The 17,367-nt window shown below is 42.8% G+C and overlaps 1 protein-coding gene across 4 annotated transcripts in view; it reads right to left on the bottom strand.

Moving 5' to 3' along the window:
• LOC134345733 (netrin receptor UNC5C-like) overlaps positions 1–17,367 on the bottom strand; it is a 376,269-nt gene that overhangs the window by 55,773 nt on the left and 303,129 nt on the right. For all 4 annotated transcript variants that reach the window (XM_063046880.1, XM_063046879.1, XM_063046878.1 and 1 more), the window contains 2 exons: positions 8,191–8,371; positions 1,051–1,218 (listed from right to left, as the gene is read on the bottom strand). In XM_063046880.1, the coding sequence (XP_062902950.1) occupies positions 1,051–1,218; positions 8,191–8,371 (349 nt within the window). The remainder of the gene's footprint in view (positions 1–1,050; positions 1,219–8,190; positions 8,372–17,367) is intronic.

Raw genomic sequence — 17,367 nt, forward strand, 5'->3', positions numbered from 1 at the left:
AATAAGATCAGACAGAAGTACACATGCTTGTTTGGAAAGCTCATGTATCCTATAGATATTGTGGTTAGACTTTACCAACTCTTCTGGCAATGCACCAAGTCCACTCCTTAATTCAAGGTTGACAGAGAAGACAATGTTCCAGGGAGGGGACTTGGGCAAAAGATACAAAAGTCTGAATCTTTGGTCTTCTCCCATTAGGCAGAAGATACAAAAGCCTGAAAGCACATGCCACCAGGCTTAAGGACAGTTTTCATCTTACTGTTATAAGAATCTTGAATGGTTCCCTAGTACTATAAGATAGACACTTAACCTCAACAATCCACTCATTATGGCCTTGCACCTGCACTGCACATTTTCTGTAACTGCAACGGTTCATCCTGCATTCTATAATTGCTTTTCCTTGTACTACCTCAACACACTGATGTAATAAACTGATCTGCATGGACAGGATGCAAGACAAGTTTTTCACGATACCAATTTAGATCTTACAGGAATTGGTGAATGTCAAGATCGAGCAGGAAAGTGGGGTTGAGGAAAAAACTACCACAGTCTTATTGAATGGCAGAGAATACATAGGGCTTCAAATGACCTATTCCTGCTACATTTCCTCTGTTTGTACACATTACAGCAGTTGTCTATGGGTAACAATTAACACCAGTTAAAGAGAAAGGAAATCTCCACTGATATCTTGTGCAGGTCAATAGTGGAGCACACAATTAAAGGTCAATATAAGCCTTGCAAGTCAATTGCCTGATAGAGCATGACAAAACAAGAACTTTGTCTAAACAGTAATCAATAGTATAGTGTAAGCACAATGGAAGATGAGTATTGTACACACTCTGTAGCACAGTCGATTCATAGGTCTCTTGTACCTCTGTCAGTTCATAAGAAATGCACTTGTTTCAGTGGAGGATCTCCCTCCCTACATTAAACAATCTTCAGCAAGTACAACCTTTTCCACACCAGTTTTCAGAAGGACCAAACTGCGGGACAATCCACTACAACATGGTCAGGGAGGTTAATGGTGTTATCCACTGTGTTTCCATTTACCAGGACACATGGTGGTGCAGGCAATTTTCTGGACACTTTGGCCCTCGCAGAAGGCCCCTCCATTGAGTGGCGCAGGATTGGTGCAAGTCCGCGTTCGTTTCTGGTAGCCCCGCCCACATCGGCTGTTGCAGGCTGACCACTCTGCCCATGTGGACCAGCCTCCATTTACTGGAGAGAGGAAGAGAGGAAGAGATGGTTAATTCAATGTCTGCTGGTCAAGGGCAATTAGGGATGGGCAATAAGTGCTGCTGAAAAATGAATAAGGTAAAATGTATCAACAAGCATCAGACATTAGTTTTAACTTTAAGTTCAATACAATATTTTCCTTTTTTTTTAGACTGGAAATTAAAGGGTGTACAGGAGCGAGATATACCAGCTAGTTGAGTGGTGTCGCAGCAACAAATGAGCACTCAATGTCAGTAAGATGAAAGAACTGATTCTGGACCTCAGGAAGGGTAGGATGAGGGAATATGAACCATTCCTCATAGAGGGAACAGAAGTGGAGACAGTGAGCAACTTCAAGTTCATGGGTGTCAAGATCTCTGAGAATCCAACCTGATCCCAATATATCGATGCAGCTGTAAAGAAGCCTAGACAGTGGCTATTTTCCATTGGGAGTTTGAAGGGATTTGGTTTATCTAAAACTCTTGAAAACTTCCACAGACGTTCCATGGAGAGCATTCTGACAGGCTGCATCACCGTCTGGTATGGGATGGGGTGCGACTGCACAGGACCAAACATGCTACAGGAAACTGTAAAATAAGTCAGCTCCATCTTGGGTACTAGCCTCCACAGTATCCAGCACATCTTCAACGAGTGGTGCCTCAGAAAGGTGAAATCTATTATTAAGGACCCCCAGCACCCAGGGCATGCTCTCTTCTCATTGTTACCATCAGGAAGGAGGTACAGGAGCCTGAAGGCACACGCTCAGTGATTCAGAAACATTGAATCCATGGGCACTACCTCACTTGTTTTTTAATATATATATAACTTCTGTTTTTAATCTATTTGATACACTATCCAATATAATCTATTATATTAGATTCTGATATATATATATTTTGCTTGGTTAAGCATTCTTGTTAGTTTATATCACCACATAATACACGCGCCTCGTTTAAAGACGAAGTTACGCCCATATTTTCAGACTTCCATATCTTCCTCTGAATTAGTTTGATGTTTTGAAGTTACAAAACATAACAGGTTGCGTCATGGTCTGAAAAGAGCAGAAACGTAAGAAGCTGCAGGGAGTACTGGACTCTGCCCAATACATTACAGGCACATCCCTCCCTACAACTGTTGCCTCACTAAAGTTTCATCATCAAAGATCCCTATGAGATTTATCATATTTTTATTGAAATGTGCAGTGAAATTTGTTGTTTGCGTTAAGAACCAACACAGCCATGGATGTGCCAGAGGCAGCCTGCCAAGTGTTGCCACGCATTCCAGTGCCAGCATAGCGTGCCCACAATGTTTAGCAGAACAACACAAGCAACAAAAACAACAACTACAAAACACGACTCTTTACTACCCTCCCAACAACCTGATCTTCGGGGTTCGACCCCAGGGCTCGCCAATCGGGGGTTTATTCTTCGGGTCTTGTCCTCCAGACCTCTGACCCCAGTGACCTGGGGAGTCACCAATTCTTGTGACTCCTGCCTGTATGGAACTCTGATCCAGGTCTTGTCACCCTAGGGATAGTTGGTCTCCTCAGTGCCTGCTGACTTGACCTTTGGGCTAGCTGACCTTTGACCACTGAGCGCTTCAGTCTGTATTCTGAACACAAGCTCCTGCCCTGACTCTTCATTTATTGTCATGATCTCTAAACTCTCCTTAATCCATGTCCCAAAAACCATCACTATGAACCTAAAAAACAATGAAATCTGATCTATGACATCGATGACTGGGGTATACAAGTGAAGAAATCCAGGATACAATTGTATAAGGAGGTATTGAGGCCAAGGTCTTGGAGCTTATTGATTAGTTATGAGGGAATGATAGTATTGAATACCGAGCTGTAGTCAATAAAAAGAATTCTGATGTATGCACCTTTACTGTCCGGATGTTCCAGGGTTGAGTAAGGGCCAATGAGATGGCATCTGCTGTGGACCTGTTGCCCCACTAGGTAAATTGAAATGGATCTAAGTCACCCCTCAGGCAGGAATTGATATGTTTCATCACCAACCTCACGAAACACTTTATCGCTGTGTTTCCAGATGATAGTCATTGAGGCAGGTCACCAAGTTCTTCCTAGGCACTGGTATAATTGAAGCCTGCTTGAAGCAGGTGGGTACCTCAGACTGCTGAAGTGAGAGGTTAAAGATCTCAGTCAACACTCTAGCCAGTTGATCAGCAAAGGTCTTTAGTGCTTGGCCAGGCACCTCAGCTGGGCCTTATACTTTTCATGGGTTCACCCTCCTGAAGGATGCTCGCTTGACGGCCTCAAAGACTGAAATCACAAGATCATCGGGCGGGGGCTGTGGGAATTCGTGATGGTTCCTCCATGTTTTGATGGTCAAAGCGAGCACAGAAGACACTGAGCTCTTGTGGATGTGATGCCCTGTTGTCGACTTTGTCGCTTGATCTAACTTTATAAGAGGTGGTAGTATTTAAGCCCTGCTACAACTGTTGAGCATCCTTCATTGATTCAAGTTTAGTCTGGAATTGCCACTTTGCCTTTGAGAAGGTTTTCCGAAGATCATACCTGTCCCCTTTGTAACCTTCTTGGTCACCAGACTTGGATGCTTTTGATCTGGCCCACAGCAGATTGCAGAACTTGTGGTTTATCCAGGGCTTCTGATTGGGGAAGACTCTGAATGATTTTGTGGGGATACACTCTCTTTGTTGTCCTAATCCCTGAAGCTTTGCTCTTTAGCCTCGCCTCTGCCTGTATGCAGGAAGAAGGACAGAGAAGTGATCCGGTTTACTGAAATGTGGCCAGGGCATGGAATAGTTGCCATTCCTTATCTTAATATAACAGTGGTCTAGTGTGTTGGGACCTCTGGTGCTACTGGTTATTTTCTGATGGTAATTGGGCAGGGTTTTCTGAACTAGCCTGGTTGAAGTCCCTGAGTATGATTTGAAATGCATCGGGATGGACAGTTTCTTGTCTGGAGAGGGTATCATGCAGTATCTCAAGCACTTGATTATAGTCAGTCACTGGAGGTATGTAAACTGTGGTCAGGATTATGGAGGAGAACACCACAGGTAAATAAAATGGATGGCATTTGATCATTAAGTGTTCAAAGTTGGCGTAACAAAACAGCCACAATGAAACACACACCTCCACCTTTTGCCTTTTCTGAATCAGCAGCTCAGCCCATTCGGTAAATTGAAAAACCTTCCGGTTTGACTGCTGTATCTGGCATGCTGCAAGAAAGCCACATCTTGCTCAGACATAGAACGCAACAATCTCTCATTTCCTCTGATGCAGCAATCTTGCCGCAGGTCATCAATTTTTTTCTCCAGTGCTTGTGAGTTTGCTAACAAGATGCTGGGCAAAGGAGACCTCATCCCTCTGCATTTCAGCCTGGCTTGGAGTCCCTCCCTCCTGCCTCGCTTCTGGCCATGGCAATGAACTTTCGTCTGCCTAAAGGTGCCGTACCTGCTTGGCCTGCCAAGTCCTTCAGAAGATTGTGACGTCTCTAGATCATTAAGTTGATCACTACCTCAGTATAGCAACACTGTGGACTTACTTTTTGTTCTAAATGTGTTCTTTCTTGTATAATTTTTGTTAATGTGTTTTTTTCTTGTGAATACAAGCAACACACAAAATGCTGGTGGAACGCAGCAGGCCAGGCAGCATCTATAGGAAGAAGTACAGTCAGGACGAAGGGTCTCGGCCCGAAACGTCGACTGTACCTCTTCCTATAGATACTGCCTGGCCTGCTGCGTTCCACCAGCGTTTTGTGTGTGTTTCTTGAATTTCCAGCATCTGCAGATTTCCTCGTGTTTGCGTTTTTCTTGTGAATGTTGTGTTTCTAGTGCCACGTGCCTGTGATGCTGCTGGAACTAAGTTTTTCTCTGCACCTGTGAATACAGTACATGGTACATATGACGATAAATTGAACTCGACTTGACTCAGCTAGCTCCATTGGGAACACAGAGTCAGGAACGTGAACCTGGCCAGTCTTCTGCAGCTGGTTGTGATTAGAGCCTTGATGTTTTGGACATTGACCTAAGAGAAGATGCCCAACACTGGTTCCTCTAATATATATTAAACAAGACCTTCAGTGAAGGATTAGATTTCTGATCTAATGTGGCAGCATAACCACAATTTAATTTGGAGCTGATTACTTGCAAATACCACTTCAATGAAATCTGGACGCTTATTTAATTAAGAAGGTAAAGATGACCTAATTAACTGAGATTTAATCACAATAATTTCAGTGTACAACTTCCCTATAGTGGGGCAAAGGGATTTTACAAGGCACACATTCTTTAATGTTTCCCATAATTATTTACCGTCTGTTAAGTCAGGAATAATTTCACACATGACCACTACTCTGTTTGACACTCCTGTGTTCTTATCGTAACATAAAACAGAAATACAGTGTTGGTTGTAATGCAGTTTGGGACCTCCAGGTGCTCTAGTAATCCAGATCTTGCTTTCAGAATCAGAATATGTTATCATCATTGACTTATGTCGTGAAATGTGTTGTTTTGTAACAGCAGTACAGTGCAATAGTTAAAAAGTACTATCAGTAACAACAAGAAATATGAAAAGAAATAAGCAGAACAAAAAGTAAGGTAGTGTTCATGGACTGTTAACAAATCTGACAGCAGAGGGGAAGAAGCTGTTCCTAAAATGTTGACTGTGAGTCTTCAAACTCCTTTACCTCCTCCCTGACGGTAGTGACGAGAAGAGGGCATGTTGTGGATGGTGAGGGCCATTCATGATGGATGCTGCCTTCCTGATGTATCGTCTTTTGAAAAAGTCCTCGATGGTGAGAAGGCGTGTGACTATGATCGCGCTGGTTGAATTTATAACCATCTGCAGCTTTTCCTAATACTGTGCACTGGAGCCTCCATATGAACCGATGATGCCAACCAATCAGAATGCTCTCTATGTACATCTGTAGAAATTTGCCAGTGTCTTTAGTGACATACCAAATCTCCTCAAACTTCCAATGAAACATAACTGTTGTTCTGTCTTCTTCGAAATTGCATCAATAGCTTGGGCCCAGGACAGAAGCTCAGAGATGTTGATGCCCAGGAACTTCAAATTGTTCAACCTTTCCACTGCTGTCCCTTCAACGAGGTCTGGTGTGTATTCTCCCAACTTCCCCTTTCTGAAGTCCACTATCAATTGTTTGGTCTTACTGAGGTTGAGTGCAAGGTTGTTGTTGTGAAAGCACTCAAACCAGTGGACCTACCTCACTCCTGTATGCCTCCACGTCACCACCTGAGATTCTACCAACAGCGGTCGTGGTACTGGCAAATTTACAAAGGGCATTTGAACTGTGCCTAGCCACACAGTCATGGGAGTAGAGACTAAGCACGCATTCTTGAGGTGTCCCTGTTTTGATTGTCAGTGAGCAGGAGATGTTATTTCTGATCCGTATTGACTGTGGTCTCCTGATGAAGAAGTCAAGAATCCAGTTGCAGAGGGAGATGCAGAGGCCTGGGATTTGAAGATTGCTGATTAGTACCAAGGGGATGATGATGTTGATGACCGAGCTGTAATCCATAAACTGCAGCCTGACGTAGACATTGCTGACATCCAGGTGGTCCAAGGCCAAGCTCAGGACGAGTGTTAGTGCATCCACTGTAGACCTACTGTGGTGGTAGCTTATGACTCTGTGCATTGCCCCCACTGTGTTTTCATGAATCTTAAGTATTGGTTCACCCATGTCTGTCTGCAACAAGCAGGTGGTCAACCATTTAAAATCCATTCCTCATCCTCATTCTGACATATCAGTCCATGGCCTCCGTTACTGCCACAATGAGCTCACTCAGGTTGGAGGACCAACACTTCATATTACATCTGGGTAGCCTCCAACATGATGGCGTGAATATTAATTTCTCCATTTTCTGGTAATCTGCTCCCCCCTCCCCCTTCTCTCTTTTTCTACTGTCCACTCTGGCTCCACTCTTACCCCTTCCCTTCTCCTCATCTGTTATCACCTCGCTCTCTTCTACCGTCTGCGTGAGATGATGGGTTATCGGAACTTTGAGACGTTTTTTACCGTGCCCATGGTCTGCTTTTATCAAATTACGGTATTGCTTTGCACTGCTGTAACTATATGTAATAATTATGTGGTTTTTGTCAGTTTTAGTCTTGGTCTGTCTTGTGTTTCTGTGAAATCATACCGGAGGAACATTGTATCATTTTTTAATGCATGCATTTCTAAATGACAATAAACGAGGAGTGAGTGTCCTCATAATCTAATCTAATCTAATCTTGGTACCCCTCCTGCTCCCATGGTCCACTTTCCTCTCCTATCAGATTTCTTCTTCTTCAGCCTTTTACCTTTTCCACCTATCATCTCCCAGCTTCTTGTTCCATCACCCCTCCTCAACCCACCTACCTTCCCCCTTACTTGGCTTCACATAACATCTTCAAGCTTGTACTCCTTCCCTTCTCCCCCACTTTTTTATTCTGGCTTCTTCCCCTTTCATTTCCAGCCCTGATGAAGAGTATTGGTCCTAAATGTTGACTCTTTATTCCTTTCCATAGATGCTGCATGACCTGCTGAGTTCATAAAGCATTTTCTCTATTTTACTCTGGATTTGCAGCATCTGCATAATCTCTTGTGTTTATGTCAAGGTTTCTGTCATAATGACTCCAGTTTTTACCGTACTTGTTCTATAATGATGGCAATTCTCATTTACATAGCGTCTTTAACATAACAAAACATGCCAAGAGGCTTCACAAAGATAAGTTAGGGCCCAGGATCCTCGTCTAAGAGGCAGGTTTATGGAGGGAATTCTTGATTCTTGGCAGCTGATGGCTGTCAATGGAGGGAAGATATCAAGGAGGGTGAAGTGGTTGGAAGTAGAGGAGTACAGAGACAGTGAAAGGTAATACTGCTAGTATAATGTATTAGCTGCTGTGCTTTTGCTGCTTACAGTACTGGAATGTTACCCAGTTACCTAGAGGTTACAATATCCCTGCTTTGGTTAAGTGAGTTAACTCACCATAAACAATGACAGTGGCAGTCGTACTTCGACGTCGGGCCACAATATTCTTGGCGACACATGTGTAGTTGGCGGTGTCAGACAGCCGGGCCTGCTTGATGATCAGATTGTGGTCAATGGTCAGGTAGAAATTCCGGTCCTCCTCTGGGTTGATGATCTCCTCGTTCCTCAACCATTCCACCTTGAGTTCAAGAGAATGAGCCACACAGTGAGAATCTACAGCAGCTGCTCACACCTTTGATCAAACACACTATTAGGCACTGGGTCAAGCACCTTTACAGAGGTAACTGAATGCAGTCTCCTTACTCCCACTGGTCAACGGAAACTGAAAAAACTTTGACCAGAGCCTAGACAGGGGATAAATTTCATTGTTGCCAGAATTAAGGAGAATAGGCGGTCAATTCATCCAAGACTTATTGTACTTTCATGCGACATGACTGCACTGGCTGGGGAACCATGTTTTGTTTGAATTTCCCCTGGGCTCTCCAGTTTCCTATCACACTCCAAAGATGCGATATCTGGAATTTGTGTAGGTGGATGATACAAGCTTGGGAGGGTGGGGTGTCAGTGGGAATGCAGAGAGAATAAAGAAGAATACTGTAGAATTAGTGTAAGTGCATGCTTTATGACTGAGATGCAGCAGGATAGGGCTTTCCCGTGCTGGGTGACTCAGTGACATGACTATATTATGTGATGGACGGGTAAAGCACTCCCTTCCCTACCATTGAGCACATCTACACGGAGCGCTGTCACAAGAAAGCAACATCCATCATCAAGGCCACCCAACCAACCAGGCTATGCTTTGTCCTTGCTACTGGCATCAGGAAAAATGCGCAGAAGCCTCAGGACCCATACCATTAGGTTCAGGAACCGTTACTACCCCTCAAACCATGAGGCTCTTGAACCAGAGGGGATAACTTCACTCAGTAACCACTGCACAAGCTGCTGTGGTTAGAAAGGAACGTAATTAAACAGGAGAGATGCAAGATGCCTTGTCTCAATTCATCCCCAGCAGTGGGCAATAGGAGACTCTCTAAGCTACAGGCTGTTGCTAAGAGTACACACTGAGACCGACATCAAATGTTGCTGGAAGATCATCAAAGATGCTTTTTGGTCTGCCTGAAACTTGTTTGTCTTCCAGCACACTGAGATGTCTGTAAGGGAATGCTACCAACGGGCACATTCCAGGCTGTAGGTGTACTTGTGGAGGGGTTAACAGAAACTTGGTGCAGTCAGTGATGTGTGGGGCAATTTTTTTTTACACACGGAGAGTGTAGGTACCAGAAACACACTACCAGGGTTGGCGGTGAAATCAGATAGGAAAGTGGTACTTGAGAGGTTTTTAGATAGGTACATGAATATGCAGGGTATGGAGTGGTATGAATCATATGCAGGTGAAGGGATCAGTTTAATTTGGCATGATGGTCTGCAAAGACCGTGGTATGCTCTACTCTTTTAGTGAGTGATAGAGACATCTAGCATGGAAACAGACCATTCAGCTCAACTGATCCAGTTCAAGATTCCCATTCCAGCTAGTCCTATCCATAGACTTGTCTGTGCCTTTTAAATGTTGCTAATATACCTGCATCCACCATTTATTTTGGTATCTCATTCCATATACAGACTAATTTTTGTGTAAAAAAAAGTTGCCCCTCAAGCTGCTATTAAAGCTTTCCCCTGTCACCTTAAAGCTGTGCCTTAAGTTTATGATTTCCCAATTCTAAGAATATTACTGTGCGTACTCATCCTATCGATGCCCCTCACGAATTTACCCATCTCTATCTGTTCAGCCCTCAGACTTCTGTGCTCCGAATAAATTTCCAGCCTGCCCAGCATTTCCCTATAACGCAGTCCCTCAAATCCAGGCAACAACCTGTAAATCTCTGCTGCACTCTTTCCAGCTTAGTAACATATTTCGTAACCGAAACTAAATACAATACTTCAAGTGTTTCATTATATCTATTTTTCAATCTATGTTTACATTATCTGGTAAACTAGCCTTCAATTTATATCTGCCCACCATCCGTCCCTCAGTTGGTTCTTTATTACTTAATCCTTGCCTATCAAATTCCATCATCTACAGCCCTTTATTGCCTCCATCTATCACCCTCAGCCTCTCGTCATTCTTCACTCTTTTCACTTTTCCCTCCTCCATCTGCCTATCAATCTCTCCTCACCTGGATCCACCTATTGGTTACAGCTCTTATTTCAACACTTTATACCTACAGTATACTGGCTATCTTCCTGCCGCTGTTTTAAACTAATAAACAAAATGTCAACTGTCCATTTCCCTCCACGGATGCTACCTGACCTGTTGAGTTAATTCCGCAATTTATTTTATCATCCTCAACATACGGGCTGGCTTTTCCTTTTAGGCAGTTACTGCATGCTACCACCAGGTGGTGGCATTGCTCTCTGCTGGTTCCCATGTCTCACCTAGATTGGCACATCTCTATCATTAGCCCAAGGTTGTACACCAGAATGTGACTATTGAGGTCCTTGTCACAGTGCTGTTTGTGGGAGTTACTGTGCACCTTTTTTTTACTATAATCTTAACAACAGCAGCAAATTGGAGCAACAGGTAGCATTGCTGCCTCACAATTTCACCACAACACACACAAAATGTTGGAGGAACTCAGCATGCCAGCCAACATTTCCAACATCAGCAGACTTCCTCTTGTTGGCAATTCCATCGATGTGGGTTTGATCCTGAACCACAGTGTTTCAGAAATCAGCATCGTATTTATTATCATCAATTATATGACATGAAATTTGTGGTTTTATGGCAACAGTACGATGCGGATAAAAATTACTATAAACTATAAAAATAAATAAATTGTGCAAAAAAAAGAAGAAATAAAGCGTTAATGTTCATGGACCATTCAGATGTCTGATGGTGGAGGGGAAGGAGCTGTTTTGTTGAGTGTGGGGCCTTTAGGCTCCTGTACCTGCTCTCTGATGGTGGTAATGAGAAGCTGCACGTCCCGGATGGCGAGAATCCTTAGTGATGGATGCTGCTTTCTCGAGGCACTGCCTGAGATGTCCTCAATGGTGGGGAGGGTTGTGCCCATGATGGAACTGGTTAAGTGTATAAACCTCTGCTGCCTCTGCGATCCTATGCATTGGACTTTTCTTACTGGGTTGTGATACTAACAGTCAGAATACTCTCTTACAGATATACAGTGGCATGCAAAAGTTTGGGCACCCCGGTCAAAATTTCTGTTACTGTGAATAGCTAAGCGAGTAAGAGATGAACTGATTTCCAAAAGACATAAAGTTAAAGATGACACATTCCTTTAATATTTTAAGCAAGAAAACTTTTTTATTTCCATCTTTTACAGTTTCAAAATAACAAAAAAGGAAAAGGGCCCGAAGCAAAAGTTTGGGTAGCCTGCATGGTCAGTACTTAGTAACACCCCCTTTGGCAAGTATCACAGCTTGTAAACGCTTTCTGTAGCCAGCTAAGAGTCTTTCAATTCTTGTTTGGGGGATTTTCATCCATTCTTCCTCGCAAAAGTCTTCTAGTTCTGTGAGATTCTTGGGCCGTCTTGCATGCACTGAACTTTTGAGGTCTATCCACAGATTCTCGATCATGGTTAGGTCGAGGGACTGTGAGGGCTATAGCAAAACGTTCAGCTTGCGCCTCTTGAGATAGTCCATTGTGGATTTTGGGTTGTGTTTAGGTTCATTATCCTGTTGTAGAAATCATCCTTTTTTCATCTTCGGCTTTTTTACAGACCGTGTGATGTTTGCTTCCAGAATATGCTGGTATTTAATTGAATTCATTCTTCCCTCTACCAGTAAATGTTCCTCATGCCACTGGCTGCAACACAAGCCCAAAGCATGATCGACCCACCCACGTGCTTAACAGTTGGAGAGGGGATCTTTTCATGAAATTCTGCACCCCTTTTTCTCCAAACATACCATTGCTCATTCCGGCCAAAAAGTTCTATTCAAAGGTTGAAAGGAACATCTAAACAAGCCTGATGCATTTTGGAAACAAGTCCTGTGGACTGATAAAGTAAAAATAGAACTTTTTGGCCGCAAAGAGCAAGACGGCCCAAGAATCTCACAGAACTAGAAGACTTTTGCGAGGAAGAATGGATGAAAATCCCCCAAACAAGAATTGAAAGACTCTTAGCTGGCTACAAAAAGCGTTTACAAGCTGTGATACTTGCCAAAGGGGGTGTTACTAAGTACTGACCATGCAGAGTGCCCAAACTTTTGCTTCGGGCCCTTTTCCTTTTTTGTTATTTTGAAACTGTAAAAGATGGAAATAAAAGAAGTTTTCTTGCTTAAAATATTAAAGAAATGTGTCATCTTTAACTTTATGCCTTTTGGAAATCAGTTCAACTTTTACTCGCTTAGCTATTCACAGTAACAGAAATTTTGACCAGGCGTGCCCAAATTTTTGCACGCCACTGTATATATATTTTTTTAAAGAGTCTTTGGTGACATACTAAATCTCCTCACAGTTATAAGACTCCTGAACAGAAATTAGGAAGAGCCAGCATGGTTTTGTGTGGGGAAAATTGTGTCTTACTAACTTGATTGAGTTTTCTGACAAGGTGAGGAGGGTGATTAATGAAGGTAGAGCTGTGGATGTTGTCTATATGGATTGTCTACAAGGTGTTTGTCAAGATCGCTCATGGGAGGCTCATCCAGAAGATTAAGACGCATGTGATCCATGGTGAATTGGCCATTTGGATTTAGAGCTGTGTTGCCCATAGAAGACAGAGGGTAATATTTGAAAGGACTTATTCTAGCTGGAGGTCTGTGATTAGTGATGTTCTGCAGGGATCTGTACTGAGACCTCTGCGGTTTGTGAGGTACAGAAATGATGAGGATGAAAACTTAGGTGGGTGGGTTAGTAAGTATGCAGATGATATGAGGATTGGTGGTGTTGTGGGAGACTGGCAAAGCATACAATAGGATATAGATCAGTTGCAGATAAAGGCAGAGAAATAGCAGATGAAATTTATCCCGGTCAAATGTGAAGTGTTGCATCTTGTTAGGTCAAATGTAAAGAGACACTACACTGTTAGGGACAAGATCCTTAACAGTGTTGAGGAGCAAAGGGATCTTGGGGTTCAAGTTCATAGCTGCCTTCACAGGTTGTTAGGGTGGTTAAGAAGGCATATGGTATGCTTGCCATATTGGCAAGTCCCTTTGTTATGTCTCCCCTCTTGTCGTGAAAGGGGACACCTCTTTTTCCCTTTATTAGGGAGAGAGAGAGAGACTGCGGCATGGTGAATTGTCGGGTAAGTGATTAGCTTTTGTTGTACTGCAGATCATAGTCTTTCCTGGGGCCCTTGCTATTGCTTGGTAGGCGGAGGGTGCTGATGCTTTTTTGTGGAAGTGGGTGGGGAGGGTCATTGTTTTATGCGTAGGAGGGGGAGTGGGGGGCTTGGGGTTCTAATGTTTAACTGTTTAACTCATTCTAATGTTTAAGTGTTTAACTCATTCTTTGGAGGCACTCTTCTATTTTCATGGATGTCTGTGAAGAAAAAGAATTTCAGGATGTATATCGTATACATTTCCCTGATATTAAATGGAACTATTGAACTGTTAAACTATTGAACTTTTTGTTGAAGAATTGAGTTCAAAAGTCAGGAAGTTATGTTGCAGCTTTATAAAACTTCAGTTAGGCTGCATCTGAAGTAGTGCATACAGGTCTGGTCAACCCATTATAGGAAGGATGTTGAGGGTTTGGAGAGGGTGCAGAAGAGGTTTACCAAGATGTTGCTTGGAGTAGAGGGCATATGTTATAACAAGAGGTTGGACAAACTTGGGCTGTTTTTTTCTGGAGTGGTAGAAGCTGTGGGGAGATCTGATATTTATAAGACTATGAGAGGCATAGTTAAGAAGCAATATCTTTTCCCAAGGGTTGAAATGTCTGATACCTGCTACCAGAAGGCATGTACTAAAGGTGAGAGCAGGTAATTTTAAAAGAGATGTGAAGGGCATATTTTTTTTACACAGAGAGTGGCAGGTGCCTGGAATGTACTGCTTGGAGTGGTCATGGTGGTAGATAAATTAGGGGCTTTTAGGAGATGTTTAGGTAGATAGGCGAACGTGAGGACAATGGAAAGCTACGGACATTTGGACAGAAGAGATTAGTTAGTCATATGATTACTAATTTATTTGGTTCAACACAACATTGTGGGCCAAAGGCCTGTTCCTGTGCTGTAATATTCTATGTTCTAGATCTCTTGTATGATTAAAAAAGAATCCTGATCTTTTAATTTACTTGGGTCATGCTCCTTTCATCTTACTGGCTACCTGCACAGCACTTTGTCTGTAACTGTAAAACTACATTCTGACTTCTGTTAACACACACAAAATGCTGGTGAACGCAGCAGGCCAGGCAACATCTATAGGAAGAAGCATAGTCGATGTTTCAGGCTGAGACCCTTCGTCAGGACTAACTGAAGGAAGAGATAGTAAGAGATTTGAAAGTGGGAGGGGGATGGGGAGATCAGAAATGATAGGAGAAGACAGGAGGGGAGGGATGAAGCTAAGAGCTGGAAAGTTGATTGACAAAAGGGATACAAGGCTGGAGAAGGGAGAGGATCATGGGATGGGAGGCCTAGGGAGAAAGAAAGGGGGAGGGGAGTGCCTTGTGTTTGCGTTCTGAATTCTGTTACTGTTTTTCTTTTTATACTACCTCTATGTACTTACGTATGGAATGGTCAGTTTCTGGATGGCATGTAAAGAAAGCTTTTCACTGTACCTTGTCACACATGACAATAATAATCCAATTAGCAATTAACCACTGAACCTTTGCCTTGATTGCTGGGTCAGGAATTGGCATAGAGGATTCTTGGATATATTCAAGTCAAACACAGCAGCTCAACTCACAGAAGGTTTTTCTCTTTTTTTAAACTAAAAGCTTCACCTTGCTTCTATTGTGATACTCAGCTTTGCAGTTCCTTGACTTCCAATTACACGAGCACTCAACAGTATTTTGCCTGCAGAATTCCTCTCCACTCCTCCAAGTTCAGAAACTGTCATCCAACTGCCAACCACAACTCTACCTGTTTAAATAATTCACAGGCTGATCAAGTGCTTCAAAATTTCAGCACTGTTTATCTGTTTATTTTCATTTGTGCTCTTTAAATACAAGCTTGCACAGGTTCATTAAGAATTAATATATATTTTAAATCTGCTCGTTTGCCAGTTCTCAGCTCTTTTTCTTTCTACCGACTGACATTTGCATTCTCCTTAAAGTTGAGCAGCAGTTTCTGAGAGTTAATTTGAACAACTGTGTGGGTTATTTCCATGGCTCTTAGGAATTAAGCAGGTAATTGAACTGAACATATTTTTCTCTCCCCACCTCCCACACCCCCAAATTCCTTTCCTCATCAGGGAGGCATGAAGTCAAAATGAGCTCTTGCCCAGGTGTAATCTCGTGGGGAAATGCCACATTAAATTGTGCTTTTCTTAAAGACTTTAGCAATTCATCACAGATTATAGTTCTGTGTAGCTGTGTAAGTACACAGGCTCAGTTAGAAGCAGCTGACTAGTTTGATAGAAAGAAAAGTTGTCATTCTCCATCATGTCCATCAGCAGATTAGGATGAGCAGAATGAAGCAGCATTTCTGTAAGCTTGATTTGAATCACCAAACACTGGAAGGTAACTTTCAGGATAGCTACGGATAAGGATAGGCCTGGTCCTTGTGGGAGAATTTTAAATTGGGTAGGGCAAATTATGAGGGCATTTGGCGGGAACTAAAAGGCGTTAATTGGGAACACTTCGGTGCTCTACCAGAAGCTGCTCACACAGCTGATGCATGATTGTGTTGCCAGATCTAGCTCAAACCGTGTCATCAAGTTTGTGGGTGACACAACAGTGGCTGGCCTCATCAAGAAAGATGACGAGATGGAGTATAGAGAGGAAGTGGAACAGATGGTGGATTGGCGTGAGAAGAACAACCCAAGCCTGAATGTAGAGATGACAAAGGAAATCATTGTGGACTTCAGGAAGGTGCAGTTGAACCACTCCCCTCTGCGAATACATGGCTCCTCTATAGAGAGAGTTAAGTGCACCAAGTTCCTGGGAGTTCACATCACGGATGACCTCACCTGGTCCCTTAATGTCAGCTCCCTGAACAAGGCACAGCAGCACCTCCAATTCCAAGAAGACTGAGGCAAGCAAGGCTCCCCCCATATCTTAACTACATTTTACAGGAGCACTATTGCGACCGTCCTGACAAGTTGCATCTCCATCTGGTATGGGAGCAGTTGAGCATCGGATCATAAGTCCCTACAAAGTACAGTGAGAACAGCTGGGAGGATCAGTGGGGTCTCCCTACCATCCACTGGGGACGTTTATCAGGAGCGTAGCATAGATAGAACCTTTCGTGTTATTACGAATCCCACCCATCCATCCAGCATCCTCTTTGACCTTCTACCATTAGGCAAGAGCCTACGATGCATAAAAACAAGAATAGTCAAGATGAGAAACAATTTCTTCCTCAGGCCATTAGGCTTCTGAGCTCCCTGCCACACTGTATTTGAAATGTCACTGGTTAATCTGTTCTGTACCTTAAAATATTTAATACGAATGCGCTTTAGTTTGTTATTCATATGTGATTCATCTGTAGATTTTATCCTTACCTTCATAAGTTATCATATGTTATGTGTGTTATGTGTACTATTGTGCTTTACACCCCAGTTCAAAGGAACATCCCATTTCTATAAACATTATATGGTCATATATGTCATATACATGTTTATAGTTAAATGACAATAAACATAACCTGACTAGACTTGTAGAAGGTGCTTAAAGACCAATTGCATAGTGTAGAGGAAAAGTATGCTCATACTAGAAGGAAGCTCAGGGATGGAAAGATAACAGAATCTTGGTTGTCCAGAGAAGTGATGAATTTAGTCAAAAAGAAAAAGGAAAATTATGCAAAACTTCAGAAGTTACGGTCAAATGAAGCAGATGAGAAGCACAAAGACAGCAGAAAAGAACTAGAGAATGAATTAGGAAAGCCAGGAGGGACTGTGAAAAGGCCTTGGTAAGAAGGAATAAGGTGAATCCCGAGGTATTCTACACATACATCAAGAGCAAGAAAATAACTGGGGAGAGTGCGGCACCACGCAAGGGTAAAAGGGGGAACTTTTGTTTAGATGTGGGGAATGTGAGTGAGGTACTTACTAAGTACTTTA

Source organism: Mobula hypostoma, chromosome 4 (genome assembly GCF_963921235.1).
Source record: "Mobula hypostoma chromosome 4, sMobHyp1.1, whole genome shotgun sequence".
NCBI classification, from domain to species: Eukaryota; Metazoa; Chordata; class Chondrichthyes; order Myliobatiformes; family Myliobatidae; genus Mobula; species Mobula hypostoma.